Genomic DNA, 13,218 nt, shown 5'->3' on the forward strand with positions numbered 1-13,218 from the left:
CTGACAGTGCAGCACTCCCTCATACTGACCCTCTGACAGTGCGGCACTCCCTCAGCACTGACCCTCTGACAGTGCGGCACTCCCTCAGCACTGACCCTCTGACAGTGCGGCACTCCCTCAGCACTGACCCTCTGACAGTGCGGCACTCCCTCAGCACTGACCCTCTGACAGTGTGGCGCTCCCTCCCCAATATCCCCCTCCCTCCCCCATAACCCCTCCCCCTCCCCCCTCCCCCACCACCCCCCACCACCCTCCCCCCCCCCTCCCCATCTCCCCTTGCTGTGCGTAAATTAGTGACCAATTTTCCTACGTTACAACAATGATCATACTTTAAAGTTAATTCATTGGTTGTAAAGCTCTTTGGGATGAGATAGGCGCTATAGAAATGCAAGACTTCTTTTCAAAGTCCCTCCATGCTTGACCTTTGACCCCATCTCTGCCCCAAATCATCCAGGCTCAGTCCCACATCCCCCACCCCTTCCACCCTCCCCCCCCCACCGGGTGTTAGAGTGCTCGGTAAGAGTGGAGGGGGTGGGGGAGGGTCAAGTAGCCAAGAAACAAAACCCATTCCCCTCCAGCCATCGCTCTCCACTCTCCCTCAAGGCGGCAGGTCAGAGGTTAAAGATCAAAGGGAGAAAGGGAAACACACACAAACACAAGAGATCACAGGTCAACCCACAGAGGTGGGGGGGGGGGCAGTGCGAGGGGGGGCAGTGCGAGGGGGGGCAGTGCGAGGGGGGGCAGTGCGAGGGGGGAGCAGTGCGAGGGGGGGCAGTGCGGGGGGGGAGCAGTGCGAGGGGGGGCAGTGCGGGGGGGGCAGTGCGAGGGGGGGCAGTGCGGGGGGGGAGCAGTGCGAGGGGGGGCAGTGCGGGGGGGGGTGCGAGGGGGGGGCAGTGCGAGGCAGAGGGGCAAAAAGTGCTGGGTTCGGGTTAGAGGCAGGGCTGGGTGGAGGTCAAGTGCAGGACTGACCGTGGGGAGTGGCAGGGCTGGGAGTGGGGGAGGGGCAGGGCTGAGTGGGGGGGGAGGGGCAGGGCTGAGTGGGGGGAGGGGCAGGGCTGGGGGTGGGGGAGGGGCAGGGCTGGGGGAGGGGGAGGGGCAGGGCTGGGAGTGGGGGAGGGGCAGGGCTGAGTGGGGGGGGAGGGGCAGGGCTGAGTGGGGGGGAGGGGCAGGGCTGGGGGTGGGGGAGGGGCAGGGCTGGGAGTGGGGGAGGGGCAGGGCTGGGAGTGGGGGAGGGGCAGGGCTGGGGGTGGGGGGGGGCAGGGCTGGGGGTGGGGGAGGGGCAGGGCTGGGGGTGGGGGAGGGGCAGGGCTGGGAGTGGGGGAGGGGCAGGGCTGAGTGGGGGGGAGGGGCAGGGCTGGGGGTGGGGGAGGGGCAGGGCTGGGGGTGGGGGGAGGGGCAGGGCTGGGGTGTGGGGGGAGGGGCAGGGCTGGGGTGTGGGGGAGGGGCAGGGCTGGGGGTGGGGGGAGGGGCAGGGCTGGGGTGTGGGGGAGGGGCAGGGCTGGGGTGTGGGGGGAGGGGCAGGGCTGGGGTGGGGGAGGGGCAGGGCTGGGGGTGGGGGGGTGCAGTGGGTGATGGTGTGGGGGGGTGGGGGTGAACAGGTCAGGGTAAGGGGGCCTGAGGCCTGTCTATGGGGGTCCCACGGTGCTGACGGTGGTATAGCTGAACTTGGACATGGAGGTAGCAGTGGTTGCCGCCTCCTCCTCCAGATCCTTAAACACCCGGAGTGGACGCAGGCAGCGGGAGAAGGTGGTGAGGAAGGCCTTGCGGAAACGCTTGTTCATGAAGCAGTAAACCAGGGGGTTGACGCAGGAGGAGGTGTAGGACAGGAGGTGGATGAAGGAGATGGGCGCACCGGACAGGCGGCGAATGGCATTCAGATCGTCAAAGGCTCGCCAGGTGTTGACGCTGTAGATGGGCATCCAACAGATAAAGAACATCACCACAATCACAATCAGCATCCGGATCACCCGCTTCTTGGCCACCAGTTTGGACTCCGAGGCGTTACTGCGGACATGGTCCAGCTTGGCACTGCTGCTAGGGGTCAGGGTGGCCATCTCCATCGAGTTCCGCCTCTTACCCACTTGCAGGTAGCAACCGTCACTGTCCTCGTAGTGAGGGACACTGGCAGCTCCGTTACTGTGAGCTAGAAATAAAACATTCCGACAGGTTAACGGGGGAGAACAGACCCGAATAATCAAAACACTCATCCCATTCATCACCTCACCACAAACCAGCACATCCCACAGTGCGGCACTCCCTCAGCACTGACCCTCTGGCAGTGCGGCACTCCCTCAGCACTGACCCTCTGACAGTGCGGCGCTCCCTCAGCACTGACCCTCTGACAGTGCGGCACTCCCTCTGCACTGACCCTCTGACAGTGCGGCGCTCCCTCAGCACTGACCCTCTGACAGTGCGGCACTCCCTCTGCACTGACCCTCTGACAGTGCGGCGCTCCCTCAGCACTGACCCTCTGACAGTGCGGCACTCCCTTTGCACTGACCCTCTGACAGTGCGGCACTCCTCAGCACTGACCCTCTGACAGTGCGGCACTCCCTCTGCACTGACCCTCTGACAGTGCGGCACTCCCTCAGCACTGACCCTCTGACAGTGCGGCACTCCCTCTGCACTGACCCTCTGACAGTGCGGCACTCCCTCAGCACTGACCCTCTGACAGTGCGGCACTCCCTCAGCACTGACCCTCTGACAGTGCGGCACTCCCTCTGCACTGACCCTCTGACAGTGCGGCACTCCCTCAGCACTGACCCTCTGACAGTGCGGCACTCCCTCTGCACTGACCCTCTGACAGTGCGGCACTCCCTCAGTACTGACCCTCTGACAGTGCGGCACTCCCTCAGTACTGACCCTCTGACAGTGCGGCACTCCCTCAGTACTGACCCTCTGACAGTGCGGCACTCCCTCAGCACTGACCCTCTGACAGTGCGGCACTCCTCAGCACTGACCCTCTGACAGTGCGGCACTCCCTCAGTACTGACCCTCTGACAGTGCGGCACTCCCTCAGCACTGACCCTCTGACAGTGCGGCACTCCCTCAGCACTGACCCTCTGACAGTGCGGCACTCCCTCTGCACTGACCCTCTGACAGTGCGGCACTCCCTCTGCACTGACCCTCTGACAGTGCGGCGCTCCTCAGCACTGACCCTCTGACAGTGCGGCACTCCCTCAGCACTGACCCTCTGGCAGTGCGGCACTCCCTCAGCACTGACCCTCTGACAGTGCGGCGCTCCCTCAGCACTGACCCTCTGACAGTGCGGCACTCCCTCTGCACTGACCCTCTGACAGTGCGGCGCTCCCTCAGCACTGACCCTCTGACAGTGCGGCACTCCCTTTGCACTGACCCTCTGACAGTGCGGCACTCCCTCAGCACTGACCCTCTGACAGTGCGGCACTCCCTCTGCACTGACCCTCTGACAGTGCGGCACTCCTCAGCACTGACCCTCTGACAGTGCGGCACTCCCTCTGCACTGACCCTCTGACAGTGCGGCACTCCCTCAGCACTGACCCTCTGACAGTGCGGCACTCCCTCAGCACTGACCCTCTGACAGTGCGGCACTCCCTCTGCACTGACCCTCTGACAGTGCGGCACTCCCTCAGCACTGACCCTCTGACAGTGCGGCACTCCCTCTGCACTGACCCTCTGACAGTGCGGCACTCCCTCAGTACTGACCCTCTGACAGTGCGGCACTCCCTCAGTACTGACCCTCTGACAGTGCGGCACTCCTCAGTACTGACCCTCTGACAGTGCGGCACTCCCTCAGCACTGACCCTCTGACAGTGCGGCACTCCCTCAGTACTGACCCTCTGACAGTGCGGCACTCCCTCAGCACTGACCCTCTGACAGTGCGGCACTCCCTCAGTACTGACCCTCTGACAGTGCGGCACTCCCTCAGCACTGACCCTCTGACAGTGCGGCACTCCCTCAGCACTGACCCTCTGACAGTGCGGCACTCCCTCAGCACTGACCCTCTGACAGTGTGGCAAGCTGTTACGCTTGGTGAGTTGTTGCTGTGTATATTGTACGTGGTATTTGTTTAGTTCTGGATCAGACTCCCCGAGGTTTATTTTGAAGCCGGACCCCAAATTTACGATTTTGCCATTAGTGTGGGGATTGGATGCTTCACTTTAGGTGAGATTCTATTGACCGACTGGGAGGCTTTTAACAAAACCAACATTATTAAATAGCACAGTTTAACTATAACAAATGAGTTAGATTAACATTTAACAATTGAACAGTACTGATATAAACAATTCTTAACTGCTAACCGATCACTGAGTTCCAATTCATGAAAAGTTCTGTTACAGACTTGGATCATCTGTTTAAAACTAATTCGCAAAACACAGGTGCATTTGCTTGTCTCAAGTTAATGGCCCCAGAACTTACAGAATACGTCTACAGAGACAGAAAGAGAGAGAGAGACAGAGAGAGAGACAGCGAGAGAGAGAGAGACAGAGAGAGAGAGAGAGAGACAGAGAGACAGAGAGACAGAGAGAGAGACAGAGACAGAGAGAGAGACAGAGACAGAGACAGAGAGAGAGAGAGAGAGAGGGGGAGACAGAGAGAGAGAGACAGAGACAGAGAGAGAGAGAGAGGGAGAGCAAGAGATATTTTGCTTCTTTCACAACCAGGAAGTAACTTTTTGTTTTTATGATGACAGAGAAACTGTGTTTTTCTCTGCAAATGTAGCTCCTCCCACCAAACACATGACCTTGCCCCTGTTAATCACCCTGTTAATCAACCTAATCAAATTGCTGTGATGAAACCCTTGGGGTACCTAAGTAAACACAAATGCATTAGCTTTGCTTAATCACTCTGGAATTTTACCACCCGCCATGGGAATCAGAGCAGGCGAGAGGGTGGACCATGAAAAGGTTCATTGACCTCAGATGGGATTTTACAGTTTTGGGAAGAGTAAGGCTATAAAATCCTGCCTTCCTTGTTCAAAATGAATACTTCTCCTGTGCTGCAAGCTACTAATTTAAAAGATTTCTTAGACAAATCGACACCCTGCAAAACAGATCTGAATTTTAAACATACCCCTTAAAAGAACATAATCTGAAATATATTCATTAATGGCACAGTATCATCACAGTACACATGATAACACTGAGACTCAGTGATGGAGGGAGTGGATGTTTGTAGATGGGGTGCCAATCAAGTGGGGCTGCTTTGTCCTGGATGGTGTTGAGCTTCTTAAGTGTTGGAGCTGCACCCATAAGAACATAAGAAATAGGAGCAGGAGTAGGCCATCTAGCCCTTCGAGCCTGCCCCGCCATTCAATAAGATCATGGCTGATCTGTCGTGGCTCAGTTCCACATTCCCGCCCTCTCCCCATAATCCCTTAATCCCCTCTCTTATCAAAAACCCATCTACCCGCGTCTTAAATATATTTAGCGAGGCAGCCTCCACCACTTCAACGGGCAGAGAATTCCAGAGATTCACCACCCTTTGAGCGAAGAAGTTCCTCCTCAACTCCGATCTAAACCGGCCCCCCTTTATCTTGAGGCTGTGCCCTCTAGTCCTACCGTCCTTTCTAAGTGGGACAAGTGGCGAGTATTCTATCACACTCCCAACTTGTGCCCTGTAGATGGTGGACAGGCTTTGGGGAGTCAAGAAGTGAATTACTCGTGGCAATATTCCTGGCCTCTGACCTGCTCTTGTAGCCACTGTTTATGGTGGTGAGTCCAGTTGAGTTTCTGGTCAATGGTGACCCCAAGGATGTTGACCGTGGAGGATTCAGTGACGGTTACACCATTGAATGTTAAAGGGCGGTGGTTAATGTATCTCTTATTGGTGATGGTCATTGCCTGGCATTTGTGTGGCACAAATGTTACTGCCACTTGTCAGCCCAAGCCTGGATATTGTCCAGATCTTGCTGCAATTGAACATGGACTGCTTCAGTATCTGAGGGGTCGCGAATGGTGCTGAACATTGTGCAATCATCAGCGAACATTTCCACTTCTGACTTTATGATGGAGGGGAGGTTATTGATGAAGCAGCTGAAGATGGTTGGGCCCAGGACACTATCCTGAGGGAGTCCTGCAGAGATGTCCTAGAGCTGAGAGCCTGACCCTCCACAACCATCTTCCGATGTTGAAAGCGAAACATTGCAGTCAAATCCTGCCTTAATGTCGGCAGCAGGTCACCCTCACCTCATCTTCAACATTTCGATCACGTTGCTCCAGAATTTGTGTTATTCCAATGGGACTGATTCAGTTGTTAAGTTTTGTTAACTCTCCATATCCAGTTTCGAATGAATCTGTGTATGTGTGTGTGTTATTTCCCTCGATGGGAGATGAGTATTCAGTGCGGTGTGCAATGATGCCTACAGGTTGTTATTCGCTGCTCGTTATTCCTTTACCGTCTGTAGTTTTTCACATCAATCTGATTTGTTAGCTTTGTCACCTCGGGGATAGTTTTTAATGTTCCGTGAAGGAGCTAAGCTATTAAACCATAATGACCAGAATGTACAAGTGCTGAATATCTGACTGGTTCCTTGATCAGGACTCATTTATCATGAATGAGAAATGAGAAACTCGGCTAATGTTCTGGGGAGCCGGGTTCGAACCCCGCCATGGCAGCTGATGGAATTAGAATTCAGTGAGAAAGATCTGGAATTAAGAATCTACTGATGACCATGAAACTGTTGTCGATTGTCAGAAAAATTATCTGGGTCACTAATGTCCTTTAGGGAAGGAAATCTGCCGTCCTTACCCGGTCTGGCCTACATGTGACTCCAGAGACACAGCAACGTGGCTTTTCACTGTAAGTTAATACATGTGACAATAAATTAAATCGAATCAAAATTCGCTCTATAACCCTCCCCTCTCTATCTTACTTTCTCCTTTGACGATGGTTCTGAAGAGTGACTTCTTTGACTGAGCTTGTGTTTTCCTGAGGGAATATTTGTTGACAGTTCCGATGTGTGAAATTATATTTAATGGCCACACCTGAGATGTAACTATGATGTCTTGCAGCATGTGAGGCGCTACAAGAATGCAGACTGTGGCAGCTTCTTGCCTGTACATCCTGAGAGAGGATCCGAGTGTGAAGAGAGATTCTTACGGCTGTTGCCAGAATTCCCGGGGTGTAAATTTAAACTCTTAACCTATTCCTCATCACAACAAAACAACTCAATGGAAATAACTGACATTAATGCATCATCTTCTCTCCGAGAAGCTATTTAAAAATCTGCTCGCGCTCATTCGCAGATTAGCCGCAGAATAAACAACACCAGCGTTTCAGTTTAAAATAGGAGAGTCATAAAATCATCCCTAATATTTTTCCGATGTGCAGACTCTGTGCCTCTCGCTGTCCTGCTCTTTCTGACACTCTCTCACTGAGGAACTGAGCCTCACAGAGAGGGGAAAGGGCAACACACTGAGGTCAGGGCTCAGGGGGGCCAGGTTTGATTTTGCAAAGTGCATCGGGCAAGAGGGAGGAGCACAGATCAGCGAGACTGGTAATATCTTTCCCCAAAGGTCAGGGAGTCTAAAACTAGAGGGCAGAGGTTTAAGGTGAGAGGGGAGAGGGTCCAGAGGGGGTAACTTTTTTCACACAGAGGGTGGTGAGTGTCTGGAACAAGCTGCCAGAGGTAGTAGTAGAGGTGGGTACAATTTTGTCTTTTAAAAAGCATTTAGATAGTTACATGGGTACGATGGGTATAGAGGGATATGGGCCAAATGTGGGTAATTGGGATTAGTTTAGGGGTTTTAAAAAGAAGGGCAGCACGGACAAGCTGGGCCGAATGGCCTGTTTCCGTGCTGTAAACCTCTGTGACTCTATGACTGAGATTTTGGGGGGAGGGGACAGGGGATGAGGAGGCGGTATACAGGAGGGAGGGTGGAGTACAGGAGAGGGGGCAGTGTACTGGAGGGAGGGCAGTGTATCGGGGGAGGCAGTGTATCGGGGGGGGGGGCAGTGTATGGGTGGGTGCGGCGTACAGAGGGTGCGGCATACAGGAGGGAGGGGGTAGTGTACAGGAGAGGGGGGGCGGTGTACGGGGGGGTGTGGTGTATGGGGGGGTGCGGTGTATGAGGGGGGCGGTGTACAGGGGGGGCGGTGTACAGGGGGGGGCGGTGTACAGGGGGGGCAGTGTACGGGAGAGGGGGCGGTGTGGGGGGGGGCGGTGTGCCGGGGGGGGCGGTGCACAGAGGGGGCGGTGTACGGGAGAGGGGGCGGTGTGGGGGGGGGCGGTGTACAGGGGGGGCGGTGCACAGGGGGGGCGGTGCACAGGGGGGGCGGTGTAGGGGGGGCGGTGTATGGGGGGTGCGGTGTATGGGGGGGGCGGTGCACAGGGCGGGTGTGGTGTACAGGGGGGGTGCGGTGTACGGGGGGGGGCGGTGTACAGGGGGGGGGCGGTGTACGGGGGGGGCGGTGTACGGGGGGGGGCGGTGTACGGGAGAGGGGGCGGTGTACAGGGGGGGGTGGTGTACTGGGGGGGCGGTGTACGGGGGGGGGGGGCGGTGTACGGGGGGGCGGTGTACAGGGGGGGGGCGGTGTACAGGGGGGGTGGTGTACGGGGTAGGGGGGGTGTATTGGGGGGGTGGTGTACGGGGTGGGGGGGGTGTACTGGGGGGGGTGTACTGGGGGGGCGGTGTATGGGGTTGGGGGGGGGTGTACGGGGGGGGGTGTACTGGGGGGGCGGTGTATGGGGTTGGGGGGGGGTGTACAGGAGATAATGAGCAAAGCGAATGGGACGTTGGTTTTTATTCCAGCTGTGGTGGGGCAGGGGCAGTGATCCCTCGGTTGGTCACAGCCCTGGAAAGGCTGGACACAACCCCTGCCCCCTGACAACAATTCCAGATGTGGAGATGCCGGTGTTGGACTGGGATGGGCACAGGAAGAAGTTTCACAACACCAGGGAAAAGTCCAACAGGATTATTTGGAATCACGAGCTTTTGGAGCGCTGTCCCTTCGCCAGGTGAGTTGTGAGTGACAATTCCAGGGTTTCCACCCTCTGGATATGGACGATTAAGCGATGGTCTGATGTGATCGTGTTTAAGATGATCGGGGGGCGGGGGGGGGGGGGGGGGGGTGTCGAGGGGGCAGGGGTAGTGGTGGGGGGGGCGGGGGTAGCTGGGGGGGGGGGGGGTGGTGGGGGGTGCGGGGGAGAATCCAGAACAAGGGAGCAGAACCTGGAAATTCCAGACTGACTGTCCGGGGGGGATGTCAGGAAGCATCTTCCTGAATCTGGGATCGGCCTGAGGTTGAAGCGATGCACAGAGTTTCCTGTAACTCTCACCCATGGTCTTACTGAGGGAATGGGAAAGGTGCAGCTTGTAACTGGGATCCAGCCTCTGAGCAGCGCCCGTGTTAGTCAGGGTCTCAGTACTGGAGCCCGGGTCTTCACTCAGCAATAACTTTCATTTATATAGCACCTTTAACGTAGTATCCCAAGATGCTTCGCAGGAGCATCACAAACTCAAATTTAACACCCAGTCACCGAGGGAGATACTCAGGTCACCAAACACTTGGTAAAGAGGTCAGAGAATAACGGTCTTCCCAATATTGAACTGGTGGAAATTCCAGTCCATCCAGCGCTGGATGTGGGATAAACAGTCGGATCATTGAGCTGCGGTGGAGAGATGGGGGGGGGGGGGGGGTGGAGCTGGGGGGGGGGTGCAGCTGAGGGGTGGAGCTGGGGGGGGTGGTCTTTAGCGTCCGGGTGAAAACTAACACTCTGCTTCTGGGTGTTGTCATTGAGGAGGCAGTGAGTGGGTGAGGAATGGGAGGGTCCAAGGATGGATCCTTGTTGGGGGTTGGGGGGTGGTCACCACAGGGAACGGGACGGGGTCAGGAACAGAAGCCATTGATTAGATGCCAATCACTCCAAATCTTCACTTTGAGACTTGAAATAACTTCAATATTTCCACAATTAAACAGAAACCTTTTCAATGTAAAGAATCTTTAATTGAACGGCCACCGTGGGCATGGAGAATGGGTAATAAACCCCCCCCCCGAGGGGGCTTTCCTGATTGTGAGTGGAGCTCAGCCATTGGGAAATGAGCAGTGGGAGTTAGATCCCGGATGGGGTGTTATAGATCCGGAGTACAGGAATTGTGTTGCTGTAAGTCACGGGAGTGGGTTTCATGTTTTATAAAGCAATGTGATAATGGAAAACTGCCTCTGGCCAGATTATTAAGTTGAGCACAATTGTCTCTGACCCACGTTTCTCACTCTCAAACCGAATGCAAAATTCTACCATGTTGTGATCACTGTTTCCTTGGGGACCATTTACTCTGGGATTGTTTACTAAACCTGCTTCATTTTACATTCCAGATCCAATACAGCCTGATCCCCAGCTGGATCCACTACACAGTGCTCCAGGAAATTGGCCCAAACCCAATCTATGAATTCTTCCTCAGGGCTGTCACTGTTAGTTTGAGTTTCTCAATCCACAAAAAGATTAAAGTCCCCAGTGACTCGGGTCCTGCCTTTCTAACATTCCCTCATTAACCTCCTGAAGTGTTGGACTGGCTGACAAACACTTTGGAGGGTGCTTTGTAAATGCAGTTCTATCACTTTCCTCTGCATAATCAGGGACTGTTGGTGTTACATTAAGTCAATCCCATCCAGCTCCCATCAAAGACCCAAATAATCCTTTAAAAGCCGCTGGCTGTTGGAAATCTCGACCCTGCCCCCCCACCTCGTCCTTGTCCTCGTTGAACTCGCCATTGACCCTATAAAGGTGACGACAGTGACCTCTGCCCCACACTCTGTCCAATCGAATGGCCTCGCTCTCTGACCTCAGAGGGAACCTGGTTTGAACCCCTCCAGAGGTTCAGCAAACATTCCAAATTCCCTCCGAACATTCCTAACCCTGGAATCCAATCCAATCCAAACTGGGATCCGATGTTTGGGATCAAGAATGGAATGAACAGTTCATTCGCAACCTGAGTTTTAAACATTGGTTTTTATGAGGTAAAGTCTGTACAGAACTGTCCTCACTATCACATTGCAGAATAATATTTAGCTTTAGGAAGTTTTATTGCAGTGCTAAAGTTAAACAGCATTTTATTGCAGTTTGCTGGTGTGAAGAGAGCCAAGGGATTGAGAGACAACATTGAGGGGAGCGAACCCTGTTACCCACTGAACCCCACAGAGAAACACCCCCCTTCACTGTAAAACCCGTAATAATCTGACCTGTAATAATCTGACCCTGTATAACCTGACCTGTAATAATTTGGCCTGTAATAATCTAACCTGTAATAACCTGACCTGTAATAATCTGACCTGTAATAATTTGGCCTGTAATAATCTAACCTGTAATAACCTGACCTGTAATAATCCGACCTGAAATAATCCAACCTGTAATAATCTGACCCGTAATAATCTGACCTGTAATAATTTGGCTTGTAATAATCTGACCTGTAATAATCTGGCCTGTAATAGTCCGACCTGTAATAATCTGACCTGTAATAATCCGACCTGTAATAATCTGGCCTGTAATAATCTGGCCTGTAATAGTCCGACCTGTAATAATCTGACCTGTAATAATCCGAACTGTAATAATCTGGCCTGTAATAATTTGGCCTGTAAACGTAGAAGTAGGAGGAGGCCATTCAGCCCTTTGGACCCTGTGCCACCGTTCATTTTGATCGTGGCTGATCATCGAGTTCAATATCCTGACCCCCCCCTCCCCCCCACCCCCCATTATCCCTCGATCCCTTTTGCCCCCAAGAGCAAAATCTAATTTCTTCTTGAAATCAGACAATGTTTTGGCCTCAACTTCTATAATCATCTGACCTGTAATAATTGGACCTGTAATAATTGGACCTGTACTACAGAATCCCTATGGTGCAGAAGGAGCCATTCGGCCCATCGAGTCTGTACTGACCATAATCCCACCCAGGCCCTATCCCCATAACCCCACGTAATGACCCTGCTAATCCCCCCCCCGACACTGAGGGGCAGTTTAGCATCGCCATCGACCTAACCCTCACATCCCTGTTAATCTGACCTGTAATAATCTGGTCTCAATCCTGGCATTGGTTCTGAGACGGATTTAGTATTATTGAGGAGTTGGTTATCTTGTTCATTCTGCGGTCACACACGGACTGCAGGCTGGGGAAGGACAGCAGATCGCTTTCCCTAAAGAGCAGCTGGGTTTTTCCAACAATCGTTTCCTGATCAACATTCAACTTTTAAATCAGATTTTTATGGATTCAAATTCCACCATCTCCGGTGGGATTTGGACCCGGATCCCCAGGGTATTTTCCCGGGTCTATGGAGTACCCACCCAGTGACAATCGCACTGCCAGTCCCGGTGATGCAGCAGCTCAGCTCGGGGGCATTCAGCTGGTCCAAGGTGCAGTTGTTGATGGTACTGGGAGATGGGGGAGACTGGCTTCAGACACAGGCTGTCCCCACACGGACGGGCGTGAGTCCAGTAGCAGCCGATCGGGACGGTGAACCCACTGCCGATATATTCCCACACCCACTGCAGTTTCACACATCAAAGGGTTTAAGGTGATTGAAGAATTTGACTGGGTCGATCGAGAGAAACTATTTCCTCTGGTGGGGGAAGTCCAGAACAAGGGGGCCAGAGTCTTCATCGTGGAGCCAGGCTGTTCGCCCGGGGGGGGGGATATCAGGAAGTCAGATGGGGTTTGGGAGTGGGAATCGGGAACTCTTTCCCACTGTAGAATCTGGGAGGGAGTTGGGAACGTACTGACTGGGATTGAGAGATATTTTGTGTAACGTTGAGGGTTATGGAACGCGGTGAATGGAGTTAAAATATAAATGAACCTGGATCGAACTGAAGGCATGAACAAGCCCAGAGGGGCGGAATGGCCTCCTCCTGTGGGGGAAGGGGGTAGGAAAGGTAAATGGAAATGTTTCAGAGGAATTGTTAGAATGGACTCAGCCCCCATCTCCACCCACAAGGCCAGTTGTGGGCGTTGGTGGGGAGATGGGGGAAGGATATTCCAGATGATTGCACAATGTTCAGCACCATTCGCGACCCCTCAGATACTGAAGCAGTCCATGTTCAATTGCAGCAAGATCTGGACAATATCCAGGCTTGGGCTGACAAGTGGCAGTAACGTTTGTGCCACACAAATGCCAGGCAATGACCATCACCAATAAGAGATACATTAACCACCGCCCTTTAACATTCAATGGTGTAACCGTCACTGAATCCTCCACGGTCAACATCCTTGGGGTCACCATTGACCAGAAACTCAACTGGACTCACACCAT

The 13,218-nt window shown here is 54.1% G+C and overlaps 1 protein-coding gene across 1 annotated transcript; it reads right to left on the minus strand.

Moving 5' to 3' along the window:
* Positions 1-1,609: 1,609 nt before the first annotated feature.
* On the minus strand, positions 1,610-11,579 carry LOC145340287 (cholecystokinin receptor-like). Its single transcript, XM_080184728.1, has 3 exons — positions 11,296-11,579; positions 6,854-7,044; positions 1,610-2,143 (listed from the first exon to the last, which is right to left on the minus strand). The coding sequence occupies exons 1-3, from the start codon at positions 11,577-11,579 to the stop codon at positions 1,626-1,628; spliced, it is 993 nt and encodes a 330-aa protein (XP_080040854.1). The 3' UTR covers positions 1,610-1,625.
* Positions 11,580-13,218: the final 1,639 nt, after the last annotated feature.

This window comes from Carcharhinus amblyrhynchos, unplaced genomic scaffold (genome assembly GCF_965287045.1).
Source record: "Carcharhinus amblyrhynchos unplaced genomic scaffold, sCarAmb.v2.hapA scaffold_900, whole genome shotgun sequence".
Classification (NCBI taxonomy): Eukaryota; Metazoa; Chordata; class Chondrichthyes; order Carcharhiniformes; family Carcharhinidae; genus Carcharhinus; species Carcharhinus amblyrhynchos.

Bases quoted from the DNA above. Each gene is read 5' to 3' on its own strand.
- LOC145340287 (XM_080184728.1), bottom strand. From the start codon at position 11,579: ATGGCCTCCTCCTACTTCTACGTTTACAGGCCAAATTATTACAGGCCA. The intron at 7,045-11,295 runs GTCAGGTTATTA...ATCCTCTCTCAG, and splicing joins TTCAGGTCGGATTATTACAG to GATGTACAGGCAAGAAGCTG. The intron at 2,144-6,853 runs GTAAGATAGAGA...TTTTATTTCTAG, and splicing joins AACCATCGTCAAAGGAGAAA to CTCACAGTAACGGAGCTGCC.